This window comes from Erythrolamprus reginae, chromosome Z (genome assembly GCF_031021105.1).
Source record: "Erythrolamprus reginae isolate rEryReg1 chromosome Z, rEryReg1.hap1, whole genome shotgun sequence".
Lineage (NCBI taxonomy): Eukaryota > Metazoa > Chordata > Lepidosauria > Squamata > Dipsadidae > Erythrolamprus > Erythrolamprus reginae.
In genome coordinates this window covers 43,714,974-43,728,017 of record NC_091963.1, presented here as the reverse complement: position 1 = coordinate 43,728,017, position 13,044 = coordinate 43,714,974, and the positions used below count along the sequence as shown (strand labels likewise).

General features: G+C 38.0%; 1 protein-coding gene across 1 annotated transcript; it reads right to left on the bottom strand.

Annotated features, from left to right (window-relative positions):
* Nucleotides 1–1,735: 1,735 nt before the first annotated feature.
* Nucleotides 1,736–12,252, bottom strand: NUP42 (nucleoporin 42). The gene is made up of 7 exons (XM_070729907.1): nt 11,986–12,252; nt 9,749–9,944; nt 9,187–9,281; nt 7,965–8,041; nt 7,780–7,866; nt 2,864–2,942; nt 1,736–2,763 (listed from the first exon to the last, which is right to left on the bottom strand). The coding sequence occupies exons 1-7, from the start codon at nt 12,107–12,109 to the stop codon at nt 2,261–2,263; spliced, it is 1,161 nt and encodes a 386-aa protein (XP_070586008.1). The 5' UTR covers nt 12,110–12,252; the 3' UTR covers nt 1,736–2,260.
* Nucleotides 12,253–13,044: the final 792 nt, after the last annotated feature.

Sequence of the window (13,044 nt, the reverse complement as noted above, 5' to 3'; positions counted from 1 at the left end):
TTTACCAAAAAAAAAAAAACCATACAAATTATCGAGAGCCGATATTAAACTGTTTATTCATTAAAGTTTTACTTAGATGCTGCTCTCTTCAGTTCAAAGCACAGGTAATTAATTTGAAGAGCAATAATAGCAATGTTGAGATCCAAAATGTTTCCGTGAAAGCTTTACTACGAATGGGAGTCTAATTGCCCCTGTGACTGCCCCCATAATGTGATTGTCAATAAAAACAATTAGATGTACCTTATAGAGTGCATTTTCTTTGTACTCCCAATTATGCAATGCATCCTTCTAGTGCTCTATAACTCTTTTAGCTTTGAATAAGTATCTGCCAATTCTTTTTATTGTGCTATCAGAATTCTACCTCCCTGGTCAGGTAATTAAATAGTAAAACATTACTCCCTCCCCAAGAAGGCACAATTCTAATGATTTTATTAGTTAATTTATGAATCATGACTATAAATCCTTTGCAAAGGTATTTGATAACTGTATTGTAGAATAAAATAAAAATGCAAATACAGATCAGTGAAAGATCTGCAGCAAGATGTTATGTTTTTAGAAATGCAAACAAATAATTTCATTGACTAGCTGCTCTGAAGAAGGCATTCCATAACATAGAAATATAGAAGACTGACGGCAGAAAAAGACCTCATGGTCCATCTAGTCTGCCCTTATACTATTTCCTTTATTTTATCTTACAATGGATATATGTTTATCCCAGGCATGTTTAAATTCAGTTACTGTGGATTTACCAACCACGTCTGCTGGAAGTTTGTTCCAAGGATCTACTACTCTTTCAGTGAAATAATATTTTCTCACGTTGCTTTTGATCTTTACCCCAACTAACTTCAGATTGTGTCCCCTTGTTCTTGTGTTCACTTTCCTATTAAAAACACTTCCCTCCTGAACCTTATTTAACCCTTTAACATATTTAAATGTTTTGATCATGTCCCCCCTTTTCCTTCTGTCCTCCAGACTATACATATTGAGTTCATTAAGTCTTTCCTGATACGTTTTATGCTTAACCTTCCACCATTCTTGTAGCCCGTCTTTGGACCTGTTCAATTTTGTCAATATCTTTTTGAAGGTGAGGTCTCCAGAACTGAACACAGTATTCCAAATGTGGTCTCACCAGCGCTCTATATAAGGGGATCACAACCTCCCTCTTCCTGCTTGTTATACCTCTAGCTATGCAGCCAAGCATCCTACTTGCTTTTCCTCCTGCCCGACCACACTGCTCACCCATTTTGAGACTGTCAGAAATCACTACCCCTAAATCCTTCTCTTCTGAAGTTTTTGCTAACACAGAACTGCCAATGCAATACTCAGATTGAGGATTCCTTTTCCCCAAGTGCATTATTTTATATTTGGAAACATTAAACTGCAGTCTCCTCTTCCTCAACTTATCATTTCCTTCAAATTAATTTGTCCATTTGAAATTTGCCTACATTTTGTTGCACAAAGCCAACACCTTGGCCACTATTCCATAGTGGCCATAGTAGCAACATTTAGTGTTCTGTAATTTCAAAGGAATCACATGGAAACAGAAAAAGTACAACAGCTTTTGCCCTATTTTTTAGCAAGTCAAGGCATTCTATTTATACTGAAGGGTGGCTATTTAGATATTCCTCAATATTTTAGGGTGCAAAGTATCTCAATAGCTCTGAACTTTCCCTTCACAGGAAACTCTAATATGCACACAGATGCATGCAAACAGTATGAAGGCCACCAGGACACATTTGAACAATAGTGATTTTATTTTTCTTCCTGTGCATTTATTATTTATTATTTATAGTCATATGGCTGTATCACGAAGAACAGTAATAAGTCTGACTTATATAACCTAGGCAGCACAAAAAAGGTTTTCCAAATCCAAAAATTCCATCTGATGTTGTACCCACACAACATTAAATGAAAAGAAACCTGCTAATAAATTTGGCAAATTATTAAAGCCAACTGCTTAGGCCAAAGAAAATACAGTACTTTGGACATTAGTAAGACTTATTACTAAATTTATATTCAGACTTCTAGTGTTCGAAGTGAATGTTAAATAACTATTATTTTCAACATGTCTGTTTTCAAACTAAACATTTCTACTTTTGTTAAAATAGAAATCAAGAATGTTCATTAGTAGAGGTAACTCCCATAATTCAGAAGAATTATTGGTAACTCATAAGGAAAATTACACTTAATCCAAGGTTTGGTCGTCATATATGTTAACAAATGTAGAAAAGCAAATAGAAAAGACACCTACAGCCATGTGCTACATAGTAAGAAATTCCACGGGTGGCGGTCTTAATGGGACTTCCCCCAAAATGAATTTTACATTTTGAAACTGTTTTAGTTCTTCTTCGGACAGTTGAAGTTGGGAAGTAAATAATTCTTCTGAAGAGCTAAACGTTGGCATTGCTGGAGATGTTGCTCCAACATTATTGGGTAAAGGAGGTGTTGATTCTCCGAAGAGTGTATATACAGGACTGAAACCAGGAGGTACATTTGCTGTGGTGTTTGGTAAAAAATTTGCAGAAAGGGATTTTCCAAGTTCAGAATATGTAGACATTCCAACTTCATCTGATGTTGTATCTATATTAAATGAAAAGGAACTTGCTGAAGAATCTGCCATACTATTAAAGCCAACTGTAGGAGGAGCAGCGAAAGGAAGTTCAGCATCTTGGATATCAGTGATGTTTCCAAATGAGTGAGCAGCAGGTTCAGGAGTTTTGAAAGAAAAAGACTGAGCAGAATTCCATGGATCTGTGGGAACGCCTGCAATTATAGCATATAGAAAAAGTTGTAAGAATAGTTGCAATATGAAAAGAAAGCTGCACTACGCGGTAAAATGGATCAGCCAAAATAAATTCCTTACTTGAGATTCTAGAAGGTAGCGTCTGTTGTTGTCTAAACCCAAATGGAGGAGATTGGTGACTAGTCACATTCTTCAATTCCTAAAAAACAAATGTAAGTTATATATTTCACATGCTTTTTTATGGCTTCAGACTAAGTACTGTATTTTGAAATGCACATACATATTGGTATTACTTAATAGTTGGGTACTTAATAATTGTTCAAAGTTATGACCCCCCCAAAAATTATGATTTACAACTTACCCTTACATTTATGATGGCTGCATTTTCCCACCCCCTTCATGTGACCACTTTTTAGTTACTTGGCAATCAGATCCTATTTATAACTGATTGCAGCGTCTAACTGTTGTGACTGCAATTTGTAAATGTTCTGCTTCTTTCTGGCGAAATTCATTTTTGTCAGAAAAAATCAATTGTCAATTTGGGAGAATGTATTCATTTAACAATGATGTAGTGACTCTCTTAATGACAATGACTTTCTGGGCTCAATTGTGGTTACTGAGAATTATTTATATTAAAATGAGATACGGTAATTTGTATTATCTATTTTTTCCTACTTACATTGTTTCAATTCAATTTATTAGTCATAGACCAGAGACCAGAACAAATAACATCTCCCCAGTATATATAGAATTAAAAATTCTAGAATAACAGATAAAATACAAGATAAAATCCAGTTTGTCAATTGCATATGGTCTACTTATACTAAAATCACAATCCATAAACTGTGATACTAAAAGAAGCTCAAACTGCCCAAGCTTATAACTGCTGATGCAGTTCTACAAAGGAATTATTGAATCTGTCATCTGCACCTCAATAACTGTCTGGCCCAGTTCTGTAACCCAGCAAGACAGTCACAGACTTCAGAGAATAATCAGAACTGCAGGGAAAAAATAATAATTACTATCAACCTGCCTTCCACTGAGGATCGGTATACAGCACAAATCAAAAAGAGGGCCATGAAAATACAGATATTTACTGACCTCTCGCATCCTGGGCATAAATTGTTTCAACCGCTATCCTGAAAATGATGCTATAGAGCAGTGATTTTCAACCTTTTTTGAGGCGCGGCATATTTTTTACATTTACGAAACCCTGGGGCACATTGAGCGGGGGGGGGGCTAAAAAAAGTTTGGTCAAAAAAAATTCTCTCTCTCTCTTCCTCCCCTTCGCTCTATTTCTTTCTCCCTCCCTCTTTCTCTCACTACCTTCCTCTTTCTTTCTCTCTCTCCATCCCTTTCTTTCTCTCCCTTCCTTCCTCTCTTTTTTGCTCTCTTTCTCTCTCCCTCCCTACGTCCCTCTATGTCTTTCTCTCTCTCTCCTTCCCTCCCCCTTCTCTCTCTTGCTTTTTTTCTCTCTCTTTCTTTCTCTTGTTCTCTTTCTCACTCGCTCGCTCTTTCTCTCTCTTGCTTGCTTTCTCTCTCACTTTCTTTCTTTCTGTCTTTCTTTCTCTCTCTTTTGGTTTCTTTCTCTCTGAGCTTCGCGGCATACCTGACCATGTCTCGCGGCACACTAGTGTGCCACGGCACACTGGTTGAAAAACACTGCTATAGAGCACTGCACACCAAGACAACTTGACACAAGAACAGTTTTTTCCCCAGAACATCATCACTCTGCTAAACAAATAATTCCCTCACCAGTGTCAAACTACAGTGGTACCTCGGTACTCGACCACAATTCGTTCCAGAAGTGTGGTCGAGAACCGATTTGGTCGAGTACCGAATTTATTTTTCCCATAGGAAATAATGGAAATGGATTTAATTGGTTCCCAGCCCGTTAACTCGCTGGGAACCAATTAAATCTATTTTCTTTATTTCCAATGGGATAAATAAATTCGCTACTCCAAGCTGCAGGAAAGGTGGGGGCTGCTGGAAGCAATGAGGAAAGGAGCCCCCAGAAGCTGCCATCCCGGCAGCTTCAGGGGGCTGAGGAGCTCTCTAAGAGCTCCAAGCTGCAGGAAGGGTGGGGGCTGCTGCAATCTTGGCAGCTTCTGGGGGCTCTTTTCCTCATTGCTTCCTTTTATTACCTGTAAGCAGCTTCAAAAACTTTCTCCTTCCCTGTGGCTGCAACAGCGGCGATTTCCCTTCCAGTAGCAACAGCGCCGGGAACATCACGTGATGAAGGGAAGCCGCCGGAGCCATCTCAGTAGTGGCTGCCGCTCCAGCAGCTTCCCTTCATTACGTGACTTCCCGGCGCTCTTGCTACTGGAAGGGAAATCGCCGCTGTTGCAGCCACAGGGAAGGAGAAAGTTTTTGAAGCTGCTTACAGGTAATAAGAGGAAGCAATGAGGAAAGGAGCCCCCAGAAGCTGCCAAGATTGCAGCAGCCCCCACCTTTCCTGCAGTTTGGAGCTCTTAGAGAGCTCCCTCAGCCCCCTGAAGCTGCCGGGATTACATTTCGTATAATGAACAAAATTTTCTCTGGCTGTTCGGTATCTGAATTTTTGTTCAGATACCGAAGCATATTTTTGCCGAAAATTTTGTTCGTTATCCAAAATGTACGAGAAAGGAAGCGTTCGAGTACCGAGGTACCACTGTATTTGCTAAAGCTGCATCACTATTATTACTATTAGTCTTCTCATCAGTCCTATCACCCATCTCCTCCCGCTTATGACTGTAACTTGTTGCTTGAATCCTTAAGATTTAAGATTAAAGACTTAAGATTATTACTGTAACTTATTGCTTGTATCCTTAAGATTTATATTAATACAGTGGTACCTCTACCTAAGAACACCTCTACTTATGAACTTTTCTAGATAAGAACCAGGTGTTCAAGATTTTTTTTACCTCTTCTCAAGAACCATTTTCCACTTACAAACCCGAGCCTCTGAAATTGTAATCGGAAAAGGCAGGGAGAAGCCTCTGTGGGGCCTCTCTAAGGAATCTCCTGGGGAGAAACAGAGCCGGAAAAGGCGGGGAGAAGCCTCTGTGGGGCCTCTCTAGAAATCTCCTGGAAGGAAACAGAGCCTCCACCCTCTCTGTGGTTTCCCCAATCACACACTTTATTTGCTTTTACACTGATTCCTATGGAAAAAATTGCTTCTTCTTACAAACTTTTCTACTTAAGAACCTGGTCACGGACCGAATTAATTTCTTAAGTAGAGGTACCACTGTACTGATTATTTCCTGATTGCTTATTTGTACCCTATGACAATCATTCAGTGTTGTACTCATGATTCTTGACAAGTGCATCTTTTATGTACACTGAGAGCATATGCACCAAAGACAAATTCCTTGTGTGTCCAATCACACTTGGCCAATAAAGAATTCTATTCTATTCTGTTCTGTTTTATTTTGGAAAGGAATAAGCCGTGCAAAGGGTTTGCTAAATTGTTGTAAAATCTGGTTTCACTTTTATTTGCTTTAGCAGCAAGTTGCATTTTTTCTGGCTTCTATTCCATAGAAATTTCAAGTTTCTGTTAAATAAGGGCATAGTGCTCCTTTGTTTTCCAATTTGGCAATTACCATCTTTTAAAATCAAGAAGGAAGCCTGGTTCTTTGATACGTTTGTTGGCAGGAAGGCACTTTTTTTCAGAGACCTAGGCAGAAAAACTGAATAAGATCTCAGACATCTACCCCCTGGCTGAAGGTGAGGCAACACTTCACATTTGAGAAACTGGAAGTCTAATCCAATTTCTAAACATTTGGAGCAACATTGATATGGAGAGTGTTCTGCCTGACCGGCCTCAAGCAATGATTAATGGTCCAGAAAAGAAGGTCAAACACACACGTGGATAGTTAATCAGCAAACTTGTATTTAAACAAGTAAAGAAAAAAGACTAAAGCAAATGGTCCTTACTTTCAGGAGAAACCAAGAGGATTCGTTGCAAAATTCAATCAGCTACAAAGTTCAGTGAAAAGCCAACCCATACAAAAGTCACGGAGCAGAAATAGTCCAAGAGTCTCTGAATATTCACAGCACAAAAGCAGCAGCTTGTCCCAGAGCGTTCAACTCCCCCAACACTGAAGTACAATCCACGAGCAGGAACTTCAGAGCAGGAACAAACCACAAACCACCCAGATAATCAGCCACAGTTTGCCTTGGCCCCGTTCCCTTTTTATGCTGTTTAGCCCTCATTAAGGGAACCACACCCAGCCCAGGTGTGTTTCTCCTACTTCTTAAAGCGACCCCTTCTTTGTAAGGCCCTACGGCTGTGTAAATTGATGTATTGTCCTGCAGATGAGCTGAGAGAAGATAAACTATCTGACGAATTGCCAGCCCCTTCCCCTGAACTGTCTGCCAATTCGTCCTGGCTCTCTGCCCCATCTTCCTGACTGCTGGCTACATCTTCCTGGCTGTCAGCTGCATCATCCTGGCTGTCAGCCAGGCTTTCACAGTCACTGTGTGCCGCATCTCCCCCATCTGTGGGGACAACAGCTGGCCCAGGCCCAAACACAACAGAGGGAATGTGATTTTCAAGTTTTCATCTACTGGTAAACCTTTCCCTAAAAGCTCAGAGAGGCTTATCTTATCTGGTTGTCCTTTGTAATAGCTCAGAACATAAATTCAGACAAGCCTATCTGCCTTGGATACAATGTGTACAGTTTTGCAGCAGATAAAAACTTGGTAGATCCCACAGGGAATTCTGATTATTTATTATATTTCTATATCACTAGTTATTTTTCTACATAATTCTCCAAATGCCTTTAAGTAAAATAAGTGCTGAAAAGATAAAAAAGATTTGCCTACAATTTTAAATGTGTTTATAAATGTGTTTATCCAGTTACTGAACAACAATGGGTTTATCCAGTTACTGAATAACAAGTTATAATAAACTCAATTCCTCTTATTACTTAAGTTTCCTCTTTTAGTTTCCAGTGTTATTAGGCTGACTTTATCCTCCAAATTATACTGTTTGAAAATCGGGACCAAAAATATGAAAATATTTTTTAAAATAAATACTTTCCAGTTGAACTCACCATTATAGTTTTAGCGGAGTTAGTTACATTCTTCAATTCATGCAATCTACTTTTCCACTGATGAGCTAGTTGCTGGACTGAATTGACCTGAAAAAAGGAAGAAAGATGATTAACTACTGCATCAGATTTGAAATATTTTTTAAAAAGTGCTTCAGCCTTCTACATTAAACAATATAGACACTTACATAAGCTTGTGTGCTATTGTTTGCTTTACAGTTATAATAAACAAGACGCAACTCTTCTGGCAGAAAGTCAGAGAAACCTGTAAGGATAACAATCAAAGACCAGAAAGGGAAATATTTTATCCCCATAATGCAAGACTAGTAACTATACATACAGATACAATTTGTGGTTAAGAAAGACTCATTGGCAAAATAATTTGTTAGCAAATAAAAATACATTAGTTTTGTCTCTTAATCCCCTGTAAAACCAAGTCAAAATTTTTGCCCCATCTTCCAGCAATTGACCCATATTGCCATTCACAAGACTTGCTGTCTTCTGGTGTTGATTTTTTTCTCTCTAAAAAGTGTGGCCAATCAATTTCTAACTCTGGAACTGAGATGCCTACTTGAGATCTGGATATCACACATATGGTTGTCTCCTAAATCTGATCCCATATTAGAATAAAGGTGCTTCATCTAAATTATTTTGGCCTAATTTTTAAATACATCTTATAATGACATCTCTATAGTCACAGACAATAATCATTTTAAGAAAAATAAATTATTGACCTCATATGCTTTCCATTTTCTCCTGCGAATAGCTCCCAAAATATCTAGCCTCCAATGTGTGTTTGTTGGGCACTGTCTAGAAATAGATACATTTGCAGAGAAGAATTAGGAGATATGGGTACATAGATCTTTTCGATTTAAAATATTCTATGTTGCAAACAAACTGTTAGGTACCAAATACATTTAAGGCCTTTTAAAAGTTGGTCAAGGAACTTTGCCTGGTGAAGTCCAGGAGAAGACCACTTTCTGCTGTGGCTCTTGCCATCTGGAACACTGAACTCTTTGAAGTGAGATCCACCCTCCATTCTCTCAGCCTTCCAACAAGGCCTTAGAACCTGGCTGGTTAGCCTAGGGCCTGGATGTGGGTGTTCCTTTGTAAAAGTAGTAATTGGAGTAAACAGAATTTATATTATATTGTATATTGTACACACCCTATTGTATATGCCTGCCATCTTAGCTAATTCTTAATTAAATGTTATAATTACTGTTTTAATATCTTATAATACAATTTTGTTATGTTGAAAGCCACCCAGAGTTGCTTTATTGCAAGGTGGGCAGCAAATAAATCTAATAAATAAAAATAAGTGTAAATATCCCACTTAATCCATAGTGACTTAGTTAGACATATATGTGCAATATCTCATCCAATGAGGCCTGACAATAGAGTAATTTGTACCTGAAATATTAGGTTTTTCTTTCATTGGTGAATAGGAAGAAAACATCCATTGTCCAGAAGATTCCCAAATCTCCATGTCTTTCATTATTATATCACTGAATAAATGATAATGGAAAGTTGTAACCCATACTAAACTGATGTAAAATCAAACCAAGCTAATCTTAAGGTTTTAGTTTTTAAAGATGGAGACAAATCAAAACTTACTGACTATAGTAAAAACCATAGTTAATTTTATGAAAGACTTAACCACAATCCTTTTTCTTGCCCAATGCAAACAATAGAACCTGATCTAAAATTAGTCAAACAACTGTTAGAGTAAGTTGTGATGGGAGTGCTGTTCTACTATTAAGAAACCCTACCAATAGGATAGCGCCTTTGTCCCAAGGATCTCTAGGTATAAAAAGTCTACAAGTCAGTTGACATATTCTGTATGCAATTATAATACTTGGTTCAATGAACTGTATAAACAATCATGGCAAAAACTGAAGACTTTGAGTTTAAGATTGTTGTTTTTAATTGCACATTGAAATCTCATGGTAATGAAAGGAAAAATGCCACTTACTTAAGATTTTCTTCTTTAGGTGCAGAATCGCTATTCACATGTTCACTTGAATCTAACTCAGCAAATCTATTCGGAGAAAAAACTGGGGGTCTGGGATCATTGTTCCTTTTCCACTTAGTTGGGTTTGAATAATTAAATGGCTGCAAGCCAGCAGAATAATGGTGCTCCCCATCATATGCTCCTCTTCTGCTGGAGCCTGAATGAAAGAGAGCGCAATGTATCAAACATTTATTTTCTTTGCAGTAAAAAATAATTTATATCACAGAATTAAGTAACATAAATGGGCCTAGAAAAACTATTTGACATGGTACAAATCCAAAATCTATAGAAAATAACTCAAATGTAGATTCCCCAGACAACAGTATCCATATTAGAAGCTTTGTACTCTTTATCATACTTATTTTACATTGTAAATTAAGATATTTCTATCCCACCAAATTACTTGATAACTATTTATTCCTGTAATGTAACTCTTCTGGCAGCTTTAAGGAGGTCCTAAATTGTTTTCTTCCTGCCTCTCCTTCACATTCCAGCCTATCTGACCTTCCGCTTTTTAAATGTTAATTTGGTATAAGCTCTGATAAGAGGTCTAGTTTCTGCAGCCAGGATGCATGTTAATTCCCGCAGTCTGAATCCTGTGAGAGGCAAACTCCATTCTCTTTTACATCCCCTTTTTAGCCAAAACTTTTATTGTGGAGTGTTTATTGAACTCCTTTATTTTAAGACTCATCTATGTGTATGGTTGTATTACATAATTTTTGTGTATTCCAATTATATCTTTGTCATGGGCTCTTTTATATATGCATGCATGCATGTATGTATGTATGTATATATGTAGTATGTATGTATGTATGTATGTATGTGTGTATATATATATATATGTGTGTGTGTGTGTGTATGTATATATATATATATATAGATATCTCCAAGTTGGGGGATTCCAAAACCTAATACACAGCACTTGTGTTACACATACAATTAGCATACAAGACTAGTATTAACTACTCCACTCTTTTTATTATTATTATTATTATTATTATTTATTGGATTTGTATGCTGTCCCTCTCCGCAGACTCGGGGCGGCTTTCCCTCTTTAACTTCACTTCCTGCTCCTTGAAATGCTACTTATAAAGAACAGCATCTCTACCTGCTTAGAAGTTACTCCCACACCATATCCAGCTGCTTCTCTGCTTAATTTTTATAACTAATAATTGCCGTGTCAGCTAGGGATAGCCCTTAAAGAGATAGGACAATAGCACAGGTGCTGGCCATTTTGTGGAAAATCTGACATGGCATGTTTATCTGTGCTAGACTTTAAATTTCTGAAAATCTGCAGAGCCCAAATGGACCAGTGTTCCAATAGCTGACCAAGAGATGTTTATTCCATTTATACTAAAATGGAAACACTATTCTGTTTATACTAAATGGAAACAGTCTTTCATTGTTTAGTCTCTATGGGTGTCCAAAAGCCCAACAAACTTTAATAGCATCTCAGCATTTTTGGAACCAGGTGATTATTCTCAATAATTGCAAATTGCATTTGCTCCGGCGGCTGAAGTGGAAGAGACCTAAATGAACGGGATACTCGGCTGGGATGAATTTAGTTCTACTCAAAGCAAATCCCACTGAAACCCATAGAGCAGTGTTTCCCAACCTTGGCAACTTGAAGATATCTGGACTTCAACTCCCAGAATTCCCCAGCCAGCATTTGCTGGCTGGGGAATTCTGGGAGTTGAAGTCCAGATATCTTCAAGTTGTCAAGGTTGGGAAACACTGCCATAGAGGACTAACACGTTTAGTTCACGAGTAGGATAACTTCAAGCACATTTCCTGAATAGTAACTATTACAGAACGAGACTGGTTGCCCATTAACACTGCTTTTCTAAATAAGATTAAAATAAGATACGTTACAAGAGCAATATTTTTTGAGAGACGTTTTAACTTCGTTAACTGCTGTAGGATTCTTTCGCAAGGAAAGCGGTAAAGAAATTAAACTAAACTATTTTTTTTTAAATGGCCAAGTCTGGTTTCAATCTGTCACTATAAGACAGGCTGGGGTGGGTGGGTGGGTATTTAAGAATAAAATACAAGCAAACTTAGTTAAAAGCCAAAACAAAGATGGACCTTTCCCTTTCGAGCAAGTCCTTTTATGCAGCCACCTTCCCCGCGGGAAGAAACCCTAGAAACCGCAAGAGGCAACCCTAAGAAGCTAACGGAGAACCCAAATCCCTCCGCACCTGAATTTTGTCCAGAGGCCTGGCTGGCCCTGGCATCACGCGGATGCTCATACCAGCATCTATCGCCGAAACGGCAGTTGCCTTGCAAGTAGTAAACGCAAACCCAATCAGAATTGCGAGCCATGGGAAGGCAACGTCTCACCACCGCCAACACAAGTTTCCCGCTTCGCCTGCACCGCAGTATCCGCGCCGCAAGATGTTCTCTAGGCTACCCAGTATGCATAGTACGACTGGGACGTGCTCGAGCACTCAGTTATTAAGGCGTCTAGTGATGACGTAAAGACGACGTGACAACCCTTGGCGGAAGTAAATGCATTGGCAGATTGCCCTCCAACTTCTTAAAAAGTAATATTTTTTAAAAAAATCAGATTTTAGATTTCTCGTTATGGTTAATTTTTTTTAAAAAACACAGGCACTCAAATATATAGTGGTAAGAATGTAATGTGCCTCTGAAGGCGACATTCAGTAAGTATAGACACAGCAGGAAGTCTCCGTATCGTGCCGTTAATATCAATCCCACTTTATTTTATATTTTGAAATTAGAAGGGTTGGGGAAATAAGACCTGTATTTCACACATGCTCAATCCTAAACTGGCCAAACTTTTAATGCGGTGAGCATTAGCGACCAAACACATGGTAGTGTGTTTGTAGTGTGTGAGTAAGCCTAGCGACCAAACACATGGTAGTTTGTTACAAGGTTTATGGTGTAGAAATACTTGCATAATTTGAATTTGGAAGTTACAAATAAAGGAAGAGCAATGATTTGTATTGGATGTTGGGTGCAGCAAAAATGTTTTTGTTATGGTAGAAACATTGTAAGTCTGAAGTAGTGCAATCTTGGATTGATTTGTGTTCATCCTTTTTGAGTAACAATGTTGAAAGACTGATCTGTTTTATTCCATGTGGTCATGTTTTAATGGCTTTTTTATTGAGTTGCTTATTATAAATAAATGTTTCACTTTTTGTCTTGTTACTGTTTCTTATTTTATATTTTAAAATTTGTACTACTGGTTCCTTTTTCTTACCAAAGCAGTGCTCCAATGATAGATGCTAGTATGA

Coding starts and splice junctions, on each gene's coding strand:
- NUP42 (XM_070729907.1), bottom strand. CDS start 12,109: ATGGCTCGCAATTCTGATTGGGTTTGCGTTTACTACTTGCAAGGCAAC. Junction 7,867..7,964: donor ACAATAGCACACAAGCTTAT/GTAAGTGTCTAT, acceptor TCCTTTTTTCAG/GTCAATTCAGTCCAGCAACT. Junction 2,943..7,779: donor ACTCCGCTAAAACTATAATG/GTGAGTTCAACT, acceptor TTTGTTTTTTAG/GAATTGAAGAATGTGACTAG.